The 17,235-nt window shown below is 46.5% G+C and overlaps 1 protein-coding gene and 1 long non-coding RNA gene across 2 annotated transcripts in view; one reads left to right on the top strand and one right to left on the bottom strand.

Moving 5' to 3' along the window:
- The window catches only part of TCF7L1 (transcription factor 7 like 1), a 186,846-nt gene extending 182,084 nt beyond the window's left edge, over positions 1 to 4,762 (bottom strand). Inside the window, exons 1-3 of the mRNA XM_061155241.1 lie at positions 4,521 to 4,762; positions 4,375 to 4,438; positions 4,007 to 4,134 (exon numbers count right to left, since the gene is read on the bottom strand). Coding sequence (XP_061011224.1) covers positions 4,007 to 4,134; positions 4,375 to 4,438; positions 4,521 to 4,760 — 432 coding nt within the window. The 5' untranslated portion in view covers positions 4,761 to 4,762. The remainder of the gene's footprint in view (positions 1 to 4,006; positions 4,135 to 4,374; positions 4,439 to 4,520) is intronic.
- Positions 3,765 to 8,150, top strand: LOC133064786 (uncharacterized). The gene is made up of 3 exons (XR_009694716.1): positions 3,765 to 3,881; positions 7,617 to 7,698; positions 7,973 to 8,150. It is a non-coding gene; the product is annotated as an uncharacterized LOC133064786 (long non-coding RNA).
- The last annotated feature ends 9,085 nt before the right edge of the window (positions 8,151 to 17,235 follow it).

The following is a 17,235-nucleotide window of genomic DNA, read 5'->3' as shown; positions in this document are numbered from 1 at the left end:
GGCACTCGTAAATGCTCAATCCATGTGAAAAGACCTCATTAAACACTGAGTTATATTTAGAAAAAAATGGAACAGAAGTTATATTTAGATGAAATGGCTTAAAAGAACTTTCCCAAAAGCAGCATGTTTATACTGATCTTTTACACTGATCTTCCAAAAGAAAAAGTTTGACTGGGCTTTTACATACAACTCCAAAAAAACCCCAGAAAACTCTAACACATACACAAAGATTTCTGCTTGGGTTCCTCTGTATCAGATATCAGCAAGATTGCCCATGGGATGCAATGGGATGCCAAGGACTTAAAAAATGGGCCCACGTTTAGAAGACAGAGGAACTGCATACAGAAATTTGAGTTGTGATGGCCTGAGAAATGTATGAATGAATAACTTGGAGCTTGAGCAGCACAACAGTAATTCTAAAATTTATAAATAGGAGCCCAAACTATCGATTTCCTCAGTGACTCTACCTGCAACCGTTCTTTTCCAAAATGTCCTTAGCACTCACACTACGGTCACGCTCAAAACTCCTATCACTTTGTAGCTCGCTCGCTGAACCACACTCCGCGTTTTCTCTTTGGTTCTGACTCGTCAGGCTATTTTTGACATCTGCTTTCTTCTGCGTTGACTTACATTTTCCTAACAAAATTCTAGTCAACAGCACCGAGGTGGTTTAATAAACTGGTGAAGTCTTTTCATGAATGAATGTATAATTTTGGGTGACTCTTGGAAGGAGTGAAAGGTGGTTTGCGGCAGTTAGTCCTCTCTTCACAGGCCACAGGGTCCCCCCGGGCTCCAGAGGAGAATGAATCACGGCTCAGAGCCTTGGCACACGCCCCAGGTTAAGGGGACCTCTTCTCTAAAGAGGCTCAGGAAGAGGCCACTTCCCAGCCAAGCCAGATTGGAGGGCAAAGGACACAACGCGTGGGGAGGAAACAGCCAGACTGGAGGACTGGCTGGCCCCCAGTTGTCCCAGAAGGAATTTTGCCAGTGGGCGAGGGTGCTGCAGCCCTGCTGTTCGCTATTCCTAGGGTCAATTAATACTCTGAAAACACTCCAGCCAAATCTCATTTTTGCCTCTGGTTTGATATTTCCAAGCAGAAGAGAACTGAGGTTGCCTGGTTTTATACCACTTATAGACCTCAGAGCAGCCAGTCCAGGCTTGTGAAACTTGGAGGTGAAACCAAAAAAGACCAAGGCTGCTAAACCAGAGAACAGGTCATACATTCCAGGCACCACTCCCCTCACCCTTCAGCCACCTTCCTCCCTCTTCTTTCCTCCCAATATCCACTTAAAACATTTTACCAGGCAGGGATCTCCACAAAGGGCCACTTTGTCTGCACCTATAGTTTGCCTTCAGTGAGAATCACATTAATCTCACTAATATAATCATTCAGCAGAAAAGCATCATCTCAATCTGAGAGTTCACACAATCAAGTGCTTAACTAACAGTCACTGATGCCCAAACACAGGATCAAATTAGCAGGTTCTACTGAGCTGATATAAATGCAGGAAACATCAATGAACTCCGTAACCAGGCAGGTCAAAACCCAATGACAGACACATAAGTGGCACAGAATCCATGGAGGCATTGAACTTACTTCTCCAAGGGCAATTCACCGGGGAGGCAAGATAGAAACAGAAGAGTGAGATGAGACATACCAAGTCTCCTATGAAGGGTAACAGGGAGAGGGTGAGTGTTCTTGGAGGCTGAAAAAGCAGGATGGCAACATGGACTCAGGCAAGGAACAGCTGAAGGGATGAGCAGGAAAAAGTCAAAAGCATGCAGAGGGGAAAGTTCAGCTTCCACCAAGGAGGACTCCAAAAGTCCATGCAGGTCTGGATATAGTAATCAGGAAGCCCCAGGACCAAAAAGAAGCAGCCTTTCGGAGCTCTTAGTAAAAGAAGATGTAAAATGGTAAAAAGAAAGAAGGGTGGTAAAAGATGGTAGCAGGAAGGAGGGGACTGACACAAACAAAATCTGTCCCACTTCAGGGCTCTTGAGAGGGAGGGGACGAACAGCATAGGAAGACAGGGAGCTGTCACCATTCTGTCACCAGAAACCCACTCCCGTATTCTTGCCTGGAAAATCCCACGGACAGAGGAGCCTGTCGGGCTACAGTCCATGGCAAAGAGTCAGACACGAATGAAGCTACTTAGCATGCAGTGAGAAACGGGAGAGAGCCAGATCCAGTCAAATAACTGGTGATATTTGGAACACTTCTGGTGACTTTATCTGCATCAGGACATGGATCTAGATCGGTGCTGAGTCACAGAAATGCCAAACTCCTTTTCCCAGACATCTAAAGGTAAAAGGGAGAAACGGGACTGCGGTAGTGTGACCTCACACACAATTACAGAAACCCTACTAAAACCTTCGGAACTGAATTACATCTGTGGACACCTACGAGAATCTGTGAAAACCTAAACAAAGGCTTGTTTTGCTCAACTTTTACTGACACCTTCTTTCTTTTTATATGAATGAGAAAAAGCAACTGCCAGATGTCCCATTTCAGCTTATATTTCATTTCATTTCATTTCAGGATTTATATTCATTTATATATATTATATATTATATTCATTTATATTTCATTTCAGGACTTATATTCGGGAGGCCCCAGGATGCTCCAAGGCAGGGCCAAGGATGCAGGGTCTTCCCTGCTTGAAAGGGAAAGCTGTGTGGCCCCACTCCGCTCTAGGTTGGTCAGAGTCCTCAGCCTCCACTTGCACGCCCCAGGGGCCTGCCGAGCGACCCCTCTGAACCTCCGCACACGTCTCCGCTCTCCACGGACCGCTGGACCACGACAGCAGGGACGGTCCATTCAGCACCAGCGTTTCCCAGGCAGCCCTTTAACTGTGATCGTCATTGAAGGGCAACTTGAGCATAAAGTGAGTTTGTCCGGCCAGCTCTTAAGGAGCCAAACACCTCCCACCCCGAATCAAGCACGAACTGGCAGGCGCTGGGAAACTGGGCAGGAAGCAAAGAGAACCACTGTGCTGTGCGAGGCGCCCAAGCAGCGCGCAAGAGCCTGGCACGTAGTAGGTAGGCGTTCACCCAAGATCTGCCAGCGGACCTAGCACCCGGGCTGGGGGCCCTCGGGTGGGGTGGCAGCTCAGGGCACACACACACATACACACAAAAAACCCGGCCAGCCCAAAGGGCTGCAGCCCTCGCGACGCGGGGGGCGGGAGTTAGAGCCTGGGAGGGGGCGAAGGAATCCGCCCTCATTTGCACGTCGTCTGCGGCCCGGTCAATTTGCTTAATCACCGCTCTAAATGCCAGCGCGCAGCACACAATGCGCGCCCATTAACAGGTTTAAAGTGTCGCAGCGCTCGCTTTAAATGAGAAAAGCCGGCAACAAAGGGAGAAAAAGCCAAGTTCCTCAACTTGAAGAATGCCTCGATTCGCCCTCGAAATCATCTCGGCGAGTTTAAAATCCCGAGCTCTACAGAAAAGTTGAGGCCCCAGCGCAAGGGATGGGGGTGGGGAGGGTGTGTGTGTATGTGTGTGTGTGTGAATAACCCGCCACGAATACTGGGTTTCTTAGGAACCGACTCTTAGCAGCCCAGGGAAGCTAGAGTCGCGGGGCAGCGTCGCCAACCCACCTCCCCCGGCCCCACTGCCCAACTGCCAGGGAAAGCGGACCGATTTCCAGGAAGAAAGCAAGACCACCTCCCCCCTCCACGCCTCGCTCAACACACACTCCCGCCCAACCGGCACAAATCCAAGTTTTTCTTTAGCGCGAGCAAAGAATTCTGGACACCAAGGAGAACGCCAGAAGTGGACCCCGAAGCGGCTCCCCAGCCAAAGGGGAGAATGTAAGGGAATGTTCCAGGCACTCCCAGCGCAGCCTAACCCTCGACTGCCGGAGTGGTTCATCTCCGTAAGCAAGTTCTGCCCGGGATCCTCCCGGGACGGCCCCATCCCCCACCCCGTCGCCGAGCCCGGGGGCGCATCTCTCGGGCCCCGACCGCCCGCGCGCCGGGGCGCGGCGGGACGGGCACTCACCGTGCGCGCTCCTCCGGGAGACAGGGGTCCGTTGGGAAGGTACGGACTGCTCAGGTCCGGGATCATCAGGAACGGGTAGCCAGGGTAGGGGGGCCCCTTAAAGAACGCGCCGTCCTGGGGCCTTCTCACTGCCGGTAAAACCAAGGCGGGGGTGAGGCCGGGGCCCTCCGGACAGCGCCTCGGTAAGGGGTCCTGGGGCGGGGACCGGGAATCCAAGCGCCCCCCACGCGCGCCCCAGGACGGCTGAGGCCGACGGGGGCGAAGAGCAGGGGCACGGCCACCGGGACGAGGGGGACCGAGGGCGACCCGAGCCGAGGCGCCAAGCGCAGCGGGGCCAGAAGCGGGGGACAGCCCGGACCCGCACGTACCTTCGGCGAAATAGTCCCGTGGCTTCTGGAAAGCGTCCCGGGCGGGCTGCGGGCGCCTCTCCGCCTGCGAAGGAGACACAAAGGCGAGGGCGGGTGAGCGGGCGCCGGGCCGGGGTCCCCAGGGTCGGCCACGGGGGCTTCCTCACCTCCGAGTCCGAGCTGCTGCTCTGGTTCTCCGACTCGTTGACCAGGGACGACTTGACTTCGTCCAGGTCCCGCTGCGCCGACGCGCTGTCGCTGCTCGGCTCCTGCTCCTCGCCTCCCTCGTCCTGGAAGGGGATCAGCTCGTCGTTGGCCCCGAGGTCGTCCCCTCCGCCGGCTGCCCCGGCGCCCGAGCCGCCGCTGCCGCCTCCCGAGCCGCCGCCGCCGCCACCGAGCTGGGGCATGGTGGGGCCGCGGGCCGGGGCCGCCGCTCTCCGAGCCCCTCGCCGCCCGCGCCCGGCCCGGCCCGGCGCCCGCCCCTCCCTCCCTCCCTCCCGTTCGCCGGCCTGCTCCGCTCGCCGCCCCGGCGGCTGCAGCAACAAAGTTTTGACAGGGCGTGGCCCGGCGGGAAGCGGGGCCGGCGCGACCGGACGGGGGCGGGGGCGGCTCGGCTCCGGCCCCTAGGGCAGCGCGGAGCCCGGGGCTCCCCAACTCGCTGCTGCCGCCGCCGCCTGCTCCACCGGGGCGTCCCAGCGCCTGGCCCGCCGGGGAGGGGCGAGCGGGGAAGGAAGGAGGGACCGGCGCGCGGGGCAGGGGGGCCGGAGGGAGGAGCCCCGGCTGCAAGCTGACACCCGCGCGCCTCGCGGAACGCGGAGAGCCCCGGCGCGCACACACTCGCCCTCACACTCGCACGCCGCTCGCTCACACCTTCCCAGGCTGCGCCTCCCCGCAGTGCGCGCACAGCCTGGCCCCCAGACTCACCCGGACCCCTTCCCCGAAGCCCCATCCCGCACCCCCGCGGGCCTGCCCCCCGCCCGGCTCTGGGCCGACCGCTCGGGTCCCGCCCCCACCCCTAGGCATCCCCTAACTTTCTTCTCGAGAACCCCGAGAACTCCGCAGCAGCTCCACACCCCCTCCCACCGGATCCGCGCGCTAGCGGGCGGCACTGCCCCCTGCGGGAAAGCTTCGGACCTGCCCGGACCTTCGGTGCCTGGAGTCCTCGAAGCGCTGGATCCCGCCCGGCTTGATCGCTCTTGCCTGCCTAGGGCACCCGGAATATGCCCGGCGGCCTCCCGCTCCTCTCTTTCCTGTGGGGTTCCAACGCTCCCCCCGCCCCAGTTCAGGTTTTCAACTTTGTTCAGCTGTCCAGAGTCACCCAGGCTGAAATCCCCCAAATCACCTTCGCCCCATAGTTCCAGACCGGGTGCTTAATCGAGTAACTTGCGGTGCAGGGTTCAGAAAGAATTCGGATTTGATTCGTTGTGAAGGAAAATGACCCAGTGACCTCTGAAGCGTTCACGAGGCTGCCTTGGGAGCCAGTGATCGTATGAAAAATGCCCAGCCGGCCGCATGCTTAAAGAAATGCCAGATGCCTCCTGTGATAACATTCAAATATCGTCTCTCCACCCAGTTCGGCAAAGTTTGAAAAAGTGAATCTTGTGTCTTTCGCAGTAGGGAACTATTGGTGAGAGCATCTGTTTTAAAAGGCAGAATGGGAATACTTAAAACAATTTTAAAGACGACTGAGAGAGGCGTTTTCTCCAGTGACGTGTACACATATGGTCAAAGTCACAGACACAAGAAAGTTCCAAGCAGCCTCTGTGTGTGTTTGTGTGTGTGTGTTTAATCGCTCAATCCTGTCCCACTCTTTGCGACCCCAAGGACAGTAGGTTCCTCTGTCCATGGGATTTCCCAGACAAGAATCCTGGAGTGGGTTGCCATTTCCTACCCCAGGGGATCTTCCTAACCGAGGGATCCAACCCGCCTCTCCTGTATCTCCTGCGTTAGCAGGTGGATTCTTTACCACTGTACCACCTGGGAAGTTGAAACCATCAGGGAGGTTTATAAAGAGTTCTGAGTCTTATTACAGTGAAAGTCCGTGGAACAACCCACTGGGGAGAATGAAGCAGGTAAGGATGCAGGAATGATTGTGAAGAAACACCCTTAAGTAAAAATGTATATGGTACCCACTCTTCATTTTTGTTCTTGAAAAATGGCATCTGGCATTTGTTTATTCATAGAAAAAAGTGTGAGAAGATGCGCACCAAATTATTATTATCAATAAATATTTCTGGGAAAGGGGATAAGTGAGAGGAGAGGGACAGTTTTGTTTTCTGCTTTCTACATATTTTATTATATACAGCAAGCAGATATGACTTACCTATATTTTCACACAATTATAGTCTGATTGTCACACACATAAATATAGTCTGATAAAGCTTCTTCAAACAATTGAGCTACATCTATGAGCAGTGTCTTGAGTAAAAAGTAAGACTTCACTTACTTAAAAAGTAAGACTACCGCTTCCCTGGTGGTCCAGTATTTAAGAGTCCCACTGCTAATGAGGGGATATGGGTTTGATCCCTGTTTGGGGAAGATCTCACATGCCGAGGAGCAACGAAGCCAGTGGGCCACAACTACTGAGCTGGAGCTCTAGAACCCAAGAGCCATAACTGCTGAAGCCAGTGGGCCTGGAGCCTGTGCTCTGCAACAAGAGAAACCACCACAGTGAGAAGCCCACACACCTCAGCTAGAGAGTACCCTCTGCTCATTGCAACTAGAGAAAACCCTTGAGCCACAACCACTGAAGTTCACCCACCTAGAGCCTGTGCTTCAAAACAAGAGAAACCACTCAAGTAAGAAGCCCAAGCACCTCAATGAAGAGTAGCCCGAGTTCGCTGCAACTAGAGAAAAGCGTGAGCAGCAATGAAGACCCAGCGCAGCCAAAAACTAAATAAATAACATTAAAAAAAATTTTTTAAGTTAAAATTACTCTTTCCCTCCTTCCCACACCTACCTGCAGTTAATCATTGTTACTAGTTTGGTGTATATTCTCCCAGATAGTTTCTTAAACAGTTATGTACACATGCAAACACATATACAAACATACTGTATATGTTTACTCATGGAAATAGAATTATGCGGTTCATATTACTGCATGACATTTCATTTTTACAAGCTTTTAAAAGTCAGAAGGTTTTTCATGTGGTCCAGAAATATGTGAAAAATCCATTGCATCAGTTTCTCATGGTTGCTATAGCAAGTCATTGCAAACTTGGTGGCTTAAAACACCAGAAATGTATTTTCTCACTGTTCTCCAGGCCGGAAGTCCAAAATGAGTTGCACTAAATCAAAATCATGGTGTTGGCAGGATCACATTCCCTCTGAAGCTCCAGGAACAAGGTACTCCTTGCCTCTTCCAACTTCTGGTAGCTGCCGGCGCTCTTGCCATCTCATCACTCTAGTTTCTGCCTCTGTGGTCACGTTGCCTTCTCATTTGTCATTGTCAAATCTCATTCTCTGCTTCCTTCTTATGAGAAAGGACACTGTGATGTCATTTAGGGCCCACCCAGATCATCTTGATTAATCTCCCCATCAAGATCCTTAACTTAAAAAAAAACCCTTAACTTAACCACACCTGCAAAGACCCCATTTCCTTATAAGGTCACATTCACAGGTTACAGGGATTAGTACCTAGACATATCTTTGGGAGTGAGCCATCATCAACCTACCACACCCATCAACCTCGAAGAAATGCAAATTGAGACAGCAGAGAGAGACCATTTATCATCTATCAGTTGGCAAAGGTAGAAAAGAAGAACAACATCCAGCTTTGGCCCCAGTGCTGAGAAACATACAGCTGCTGGGCATGCCCTTGTGTAATATTTCTGAAGAGAAGTGTGGCAATACCTGTGAATAAAGTCTTTAAAAGTGTAAATGCTTTGACTCAACTCTGTGTTTTCTAGGATTTTATACTTAGGAAATGACCAGGTACACGAGGAAACCCGTAGAACTGTCATTATCACAGTGAACAGCTAGAAACAACCCCAAGGTCCCCAAATAGGGAAATGTTAAATAAAATCCTCTTAACCTGATTTTTATTTCTTATTTAACATGGTGTGGAGGCTGGTAGGTCTTCCTGGGATTGACAATTGAACTGTATGTGGAAGAGGAAGATAAGAATGAGGGTCATCTCACAAAAAACAAACTTATGGTTCCCAAAGAGGAAGAGGGGAGGGATAAATTTGGAGTTTGGGATTAAGAGGTACACACCACTGTATGCAAGATAGACAAACAGGGACTTCCCTGGTGATCCACTAGTAAAGAATCTGCCTGCCAATGCAGGGGACATGGGTTCAATCCCTGGTCCTGGAAGATCCCACATACCGAGGGGCCACTAAGCCCGTATGCCGCAACTACTGAGCCTGTGCTCTAGAGCCCATGCTCTATGACAGGAAAAGCTACTGCAATAAGAGGCCTGTGCACCACAACTAGAGAGTAGCCCCCAGTATTAGAGGGACTAGGCAACTAGAGGGTAGCCCCCACCCCAACTAGAGAAGGCTCACGAGCAAAAACAAAGATCCAGCACAGCCAGAAATGATTAAAACTGAATAAATAAATACAAGGAAACCAGGAGGGACTTTGGGGTTATAGGTGAAGAAGGAAGATCTTTTATTAAGAAATTTTTTTCTTTATTTTTAAAATTGATTTATTTTTAACTGGAGGATACTTGCTTTACAATATTGTGCTGGTTTCTGCCAAACATCAACATGAGTCAGCCATAGGTATTCATCTGCCCCCTCCCTCTTGAGCCTCCCTCCCACCTCCCACCCTTCTAGGTTGTCACAGGGCAATGGTTTGAGCTCCCTTCGTTTAACAACATGTCAAACATACGTACACAAAACTGCAAAACAGTGTAAGTGCACAGTTGAATGAATTCTCACCAATGGAACATGTCGGTGTCCACCAAGATGAAGATTAACAACAAACTTCATGCTCTTCTCATCTTTAGTTAGTTAGTTAGTTCCGTCACTCACTCGTGTCCGACTCTTTGCGACCCCATGAATCATAGCATGCCAGGCTTCCCTGTCCATAACAAACTCCTCATCTTTACCTTTCCCCAAAAGTAGTCCATATCCTGACGCTTATCATGAGAGATTAGTTTTGCCTGTTTTTGAGCTACATATAAGTGGAATCATACAGTATTTTTCATCCTCTTTTGGGTAATATTATTTCTAGGTGAGTGATCACACCATCATGATTATCTGGGTCATGAAGATTTTTTTAGATAGTTCTGTGTATTCTTGCCACCTCTTCTTAATATCTTCTATTTCTGTTAGGTCCATGCCATTTCTGTCCTTTATTGTACCCATCTTTGCATGAAATGTTCCCTGGGTATCTCTAATTTTCTTGAAGACATCTCTAGTCTTTCCCATTCTATTGTTTTCCTCTATTTCTTTGCACTGATCACTGAGGAAGGCTTTCTTATCTCTCCTTGCTCTTCTTTGGAACTCTGCATTCAAATGGGTATATCTTTCCTTTTCTCCTTTACCTTTCGCTTCTCTTCTTTTCTCAGCTATTTGTAAGTCCTCCTCAGACAACCATTTTGCCTCTTTGAATTCTTTTTTTCTTGAGAATGGTCTTGATCACTGCCTCCTATACAGTGTCACGAACTTCTGTCCATAGTTCTTCAGGCACTCTGTCTGTTAGATCTAATCCCTTGAATCTATTTGTCACTTCTACTCTACAATTGTAAGGGATTTGATTTCGGTCATACCTGAATGGTCTAGTGGTTTTCCATACTTTCCTCAATTTAAGTCTGAATTTGGCAAGAAGGAGTTCATGATCTGAGCCACAGTCAGCTCCTGATCTTATTTTTGCTGACTGTATAGAGCTCTATTTTTGGCTACAAAGAATATAATCAATCTAATTTCATTATTGACCATCTGGTGATGTCCATGTTTGAGTAGTTTCACATTTTTTGGCCAATACAAATGATGTTGCTAGGAACATTGTTTTCTACCTCATTGGATATTCACTTCTCTTGAGTCCTAGAAGTGTAATTACTGGGTTATGGAATATGCATTTGTTCAGCTTTATTAGATATTGCAGTGAGTTTTACAAAATGATCATATATCAATTTACAATCCCACTAATAGTATACAATAGTTCTATCACTCTACATTCTCTTCCATATCTGGTACTGTCAATATATATTTTACTAGGTTTAGCCATTCTGGTGGGTGCATATTGGAAACTTATTATGGTTTTAATTCATATTTCCCCAATGACTAATCTTGCTGACTACTTTTTCACATGCTTCTTGGCTATTTGGATATTTTCTTTTATGAAGTACTTGTTCAAGTCTTTTATCTACTTTTCTCTTGAAGAATTAATATTTTTACAATATTAAGTTTTCCCATGGATGAAACTTTTTTCTTATGGATTATTTGTATGAGTTCTTTGTATATTCTTGGAGAAGGAAATGGCAACCCATTCCAGTATTCTTGCCTGGGAAATCCCATGGACAGAGGAACCTGGCAGACCTCAGTCCATGGGGTCGCACAGAGTCAAACATGACTGAGCGACTAACTCTTTTTGTATATTCTGGATATGAGGATCTTGTCAGACATATCTAATACAAATATTTTCTTCAGGTTTGTGGCTTGCCATTTTACTTTACAAATGATGTCACATGAATAAAAATCTTAATTTTAATGTAGTCTACTTTATCATTCTTTCTCTTTATTGTTAGTGCTTTGGATCCTATTTAAGAAATCTTTGCTCACACCAAAATCATAAAAATATTATCTATTATGTCCTAGAAACTTTGTTGTTTTACTTTAAGTTTAGATCTACAATCCATCTGAAATACATCTTTGTGTACGGCTTGAATGAGAAGTCAAGGTCCTCCCCTCTATATGTATGGTTGCCAATGCCATCCTTTCCCCTTTCGTTGCCATGGTGACTTTATCATAAATCTTAAGTGTAAATGTGGGTCCGTCTTTAGACTTTTTCCTTAGTTCATCTGCCTAAATTAGCACCAATGACAGATTATAGATATGTAAAAAGTCTTGAAATCTGTCAGTATAAGTCCTTTGACTGTTCTTCAAGATCATATATGTTATTTTTGGGCTTTTAAAGGCCATGTTGGTTTTTTGTTTTGTTTTGTTTTGGCCATATAGCACAACATGCGGAATCTTAGTTCTCAGACCAGGGATCAAACCCATGCCCCCCTGCAGTGGGAGAGCGGAATCTTAACCACTGGACTGCCAGGGAAGTCCCACCATATTGTTTCAAAACGTAGGTTTTATTATTATTGATGTACCCTGGAGAAGGGCATGGCAGCCCACTCAAGTATTCTCGACTGGAGAATTCCATGAACAGAGGAACCTGGAGAGCTACAGTCCGGGGGGTCACAAAGAGTCAGACAGGACTGACCAACTTTCACTTTACACAGTGAGACCAACAGACCAGGAGATGATTTTCTTTGAAAAGAGTTTGTTACTCACAGTTCCAAGGGAGCGGGGCAGGCAAGGCCATGCAGGGCCACATGAAGAAGCACCAGGGTTGATTAGGAGGCAGAAGGAACAAGAAGAAAGCACGGGCAGGAAGATTTATTGTGGTTTTTCAGGGAAAAAATGGCTGAGACAGGGTAAGCAAGCTAAACAGGTTTGGGATTGGCTTGTTTGAATAAGTTCAGCAAGCTCTGGAATATATAATCTGTCTTGAGCTATCTGGTTCCTGGCTCTGGGATGATTAAAGGCGAAGAATTACCGTCTAGAGTTTAAGAGCCCAGTGAAAGTCACTCAGTCAATGTCCAGCTCTTTGTGACTCCATGAACTGTAGCCTGTCAGGCTCCTCTGTCCATGGAATTCTCCAGTCCAGAATACTAGAGTGGGTAGCCATTCCCTTCTCTGGGGCCCAGTGAGAGCCTAGTAAAGATGGTAGCTGGGGAAGGGAGAGGGGGCTTTGGGTTGGTTGATTTGCATGTGAAAGGCTCCTCCACGGGGATGGTCATTTGCTATCTCTAGAAATTAGCTTGCCTTGGGAGGGGCAGTCTCTCCTTGGGGATCAGCAAGGCCCCCAAGATATGAAAGCATCATAAAATTCAGAAAATAAAAAACATGATTAGTATACATGTAAATTTTAGAGTCAGCATGTTAAGTTCTACAAAAAACTTCTGGAATTTTTTATTAGCTTTGTATACTGAATCTATAGATCAATTTGAAAAGAATTAATATTTTTACAATATTAAGTTTTCCCATGGATGAAACCAGAATATTTTCACTTTTTTTTTAGGTTTATTTTTTTGAAATTATTTTTCCATGTTCTGGGTCTTTGTTGCTGTGCACAGGCTTTCTCTAGTTGCAGTGTTTAGGCTTCTCATTGTGGTGCCTTCTCTTGTTGTAGAGCACAGGTTCTAGGGCACACAGGCTTCAGCAATTGTGGCTCAAGAGCTCTAGAACACAGTCTCAGTAATTGTGGCACATGTTGGCTTAGGTGCCCTGGGGCATATAGAATCTTCCTGGATTAGGAATCAAACCCATATCCCTTATTTTGGCAGGCAGAGTCTTAAACACTGGATCATCAAGGAAGTCTAATTTTTTAGTCTTCTATGTAGAGATTTGCATATCTTTTGTTCAACTGTTTTCTAGGTGTTTGATATATTTTAATGCTTTCTAAATTGTATATTTTATTTTCTCATTATGTATTGCTAGTATGTAGAAATACAATTGATTTTTCTTACTTTGAGCTTGTGCTATCACGTGAGTTGGTAATTATTCCTGTTTTTTTTTTCTATTTTTTGGAAGAGTTTATATACGACTGTGCATCAGTTCAGTTCAGTTCAGTCACTCAGTCATGTCCAACTCTGCGACCCCATGGACTGCAGCATGCCAGGCCTCCCTGTCCATCACCAACTCCCGGAGTTTACCCAAACTCATGTCCACTGACTTGGTGATGCCATTCAACCATCTCATCCTCTGTCATCCCCTTCTCATCCTGCCCTCAATCTTTCCCAGCATCAGGGTCTTTTCCAATGAGTCAGCTTTTCGAATCAGGTGGCCAAAGTATTCAAGTTTCAGCTTCAGCATCAATCCTTCCAAGGAACACCCAGGACTGATCTCCTTTAGGATGGACTGGTTGGATTTCCTTGCAGTCCAAGGGACTCTCAAGAGTCTTCTCCAACACCACAGTTCAAAAACATCAATTCTCCAGCGCTCAGCTTTCTTTATAGTCCAACTCTCACATCCATACATGACTACTGGAAAAAACATAGCCTTGACTAGACAGACCTTTGTTGACAAAGTAATGTCTCTGCTTTTTAATATGCTGTCTAGGTTGGCCATAACTTCCCTTCCAAGGAGTAAGCGTCTTTTAATTTCATGGCTGCAATCGCCATCTGCAGTGATTTTGGAGCCCAAAAAAATAAAGTCAGCCACTGTTTTCACTGTTGCCCCATCTATTTGCCATGAAGTGATGGGACCAGATGCCATGATCTTAGTTTTCTGAATGTTGAGTTTCAAGCCAAATTTTTCACTCTCCTCTTTCACTTTCATTAAGAAGCTCTTTAGTTCTTCTTTGCTTTCTGCCATAAGGGTGGTGTCATCAGCATGTCTGAGGTTATTGATATTTCTCCCAGCAATCTTGATTCCAGCTTGTGCTTCCCCTAGCCCAGCATTTCTCATGATGTACTCTGCATGTAAGTTAAATAAGCAGGGTGACAATATACAGCCTTGACGTACTCCTTTTCCTATTTGGAACCAGTCTGTTGTTCCATGTCCAGTTCTAACTGTTGCTTCCTGACCTACATACAGATTTCTCAAGAGGCAGGTCAGGTGGTCTGGTATTCCCATCTCTTTCAGAATTTTCCACAGTTTGTTGTGATCCAGAGTCAAAGGCTTTGGCATAGTCAATAAAGCAGAAATAGATGTTCTTCTGGAACTCTCTTGCTGTTTTGATGATCCAACAGATGTTGGCAATTTGATCTCTGGTTCCTCTGCCTTTTCTAAATCCAGCTTGAACATCTGGAAGTTCACGGTTCACATACTGTTGAAGCCTGACTGGGAGAATTTTGAGCATTACTTTGCTAGCGTGTGAGATGAGTGCAATTGTGCAGCAGTTTGGCATTTCCTTTCTTTGGGATTGGAATGAAAACTGACCTTTTCCAGTCCTTTGGCCACTGCTGAGTTTTCCAAATTTTCTGGCATATTGAGTGCAGCACTTTCACAACATCGTCTTTTAGGATTTGAAATAGCTCAACTGGAATTCTGTCACCTCCACTAGCTTTGTTTGTAGGGATGCTTCCTAAGGCCCACTTGACTTCACATTCCAGGATGTCTGGCTGTAAGTGAGTGATCACACCATCATGATTATCTGGGTCATGAAGATTTTTTTTTTTTCGTGAAGATCTTTTTTGTACAGTTCTTCTGTGTATTCTTGCCACCTCTTCTTAATATCTTCTGCTTCTGTATGCTTACACTAAGTTGTTTCAGTTGTGTCTGACTCTGAGCGACCCTATGGACTTAGCCCACCGGGCTCCTCTGTCCATGGGATTCTCCAGGCAAGAATACTAGAGTGGGTTGCCATGCCCTCCTCCAGGAGATCTTCCTGATCCAGGGATCGAACCCGAGGCGTTTCTTACATCTTCTGCATCACAGGCAAATTCTTTACTGTTAAGCCACCAGGGAAGCCCTTCTAATGTTCATATAGAGGAATCATCTTTTTTTAGTGTTTTCACCTTTATCTTCTTTCATCCTTTAACTTTCAACTCCCTGTACCCTCAGATTACAAGTATAGGTATTTTAAGTAACATATAGTTGCCTTTTAAAAATATGATCTAAGAATTTTATCTTTAAATTTGGAGTATTTGAATAATTTACATTAAATTTTTATTTATTTATTTATTTTTGGCTATGCTGGGTCTTTGTTGCTGTGCAGGCTTTTCTTTAATTGTGGCAAGCGGGACCACTCTTTAGTTGTCCGACATCTCAATTCAGTGGTTTCTCTTGTTGAGGTTCTAGAGCTCTAGGGCACAGGTTCGGTAGTTGTAGCACATGGGCTTAGTTGCTTCACACCCTGTGGGATCTTCCCAGACCAGGGATTGAACCCATGTCTCCTGCCTTGGCAGGCGGGCTCTCTCCCACTGAGCCACTAGGGAAGCCCAATAATTCACATTTAATAGAGGTACCAATACATTTAATTTTGATTTACCATCTTCATGCTTTCATTTTCCCATTTGTTCTTTAATATTTTTCCTCTTTATTGCTCATCACTTTGTTAGTAACATGTTCTTTAATGATTCTGTGAGTGTTATCCTAAAGAAGATAATATGTATCCTTGAACTACTAGAGTAAACCTTAAATTAATACTTTTACAATATCTCAGCTAACCTTGGTACAGTTATTTTTTGAGGGTGGGGGGTACTGAGCTGTGACACAAAAGGGATCTAACCTTTGCCCCCTGGAGTGAAAGTACAGAGTCTTAACCACTAGACCATCAGGGAAGTCCGAATCCTAGTACAGTTTAAATCCATTATCTGCTGTCTGCCTTTTGTGCTATCATTGTCATGTGTTTTAATTCTACATGTACTTCAAACCACACAAAATATTAGGTTATTGCTCCAAACAATCAGTAGTCATTTGTATTTACTTGCTCATATCCTTATCTATGCTGATGCTTTTCATTACTTCCTGTTTCACCATGCTCTTACTTGGGATCCTTCTTAGTCTTCCTGAAGAAACTTGCTTTAGCGGTTCTTCCAGGAAAGGTCTGATGGCAATAAATTCTCACTGTTTTTGGTTTTCTGTAGTTTTCTTAATTTTGCCTTCATCTTCATTTCAGTTCCAAAGTGGACATGTCCATTTGTCAAAGCGCAACTTGTATATTCTGTATCATAGCTGTAAGGGAGACTGGGAGAGTGAAAGCAACAAGAGCAATCTTAGGTTAGGCTCTCAGGAAACAGATTCTGAGAAGGTGATTTGTGTGCAGGTTCATTGGGCAATAATCTCAGGGGCAACATCTGTAAGTTAGGGAAGGAGGCAGAGTTGAGTCAGATGGAAAAATTGAACTGCAAAGCAGTTGCAACAGAGGGCTCCGTTGATCTCTAGATCTGGAGCCCTAGAGCTGGAATATTCCTTTAGACTTGCCCCCAAATGAGGTAAGAGGCCAGGCTTTGTACTCTCATACTGACTCGTCATTGAATGTGTTGTGTTGTGCATAGTCGCTCAGTCGTGTCCGACTCTTTATGACCCTATGGACTGTACCCACCAGGTTCTTCTGTCCATAGGATTCTCCAGGCAAGAATACTGGAGTCGGTAGCCATTTCCTTCTCCATGGGACCTTCCCCATCCAGAGATCAAACCTGGGTCTCCTGCATTGCAGGTAGATTCTTTACCATCTGAGCCACCAGGGAAGCTGCAGTGAAGTCATTGAATATGGACCGCCAAAAGAGTAGGGGCACAATCTTGGGCAAGATATCTCTTTTGCCCAGAGAAGTTTTTTGAGAAAGAGTCAGCTGTGAGCCACTGGCAGCCAATACTTCTAGTAGCTGAGGAAAAGAGCATTTCGGTCCTAAAGGGGAAATTTTGTGTGAGACACCACAGATCCACTATAGTCTATACCTTGCACCACTTGGATTTGCTTCTTCTTTATAGTCAGTTTGCTTCATCTGCAAACAGCTCCAGGGTTCTGCGTTATCTTCTTTCCTGGGGAAACCTTTGAGAGAGAGGTTAGTGGGACGAAATACACCCCTCACTGCTTCAGCTATTTCAAGCCATAATCTCTAGTCTAGCCACATTCTGGTCTCAAATTCCAGCTTTCAGTCATCTTCAGTCTAGATAGCTTATCTGATGGGTGGCCCAGAGCCTCATTACTGGGTGGTTTAAGCCCACAGTTACTATACTTTTCTTAGACTTTGGCAGCATCCCTGTCCATTTA

Source organism: Dama dama, chromosome 11, assembly GCF_033118175.1.
Source record: "Dama dama isolate Ldn47 chromosome 11, ASM3311817v1, whole genome shotgun sequence".
NCBI classification, from domain to species: domain Eukaryota; kingdom Metazoa; phylum Chordata; class Mammalia; order Artiodactyla; family Cervidae; genus Dama; species Dama dama.
Note: the sequence above shows the minus strand (reverse complement) of the source record. Positions and strands in the feature narration are given on the sequence as shown.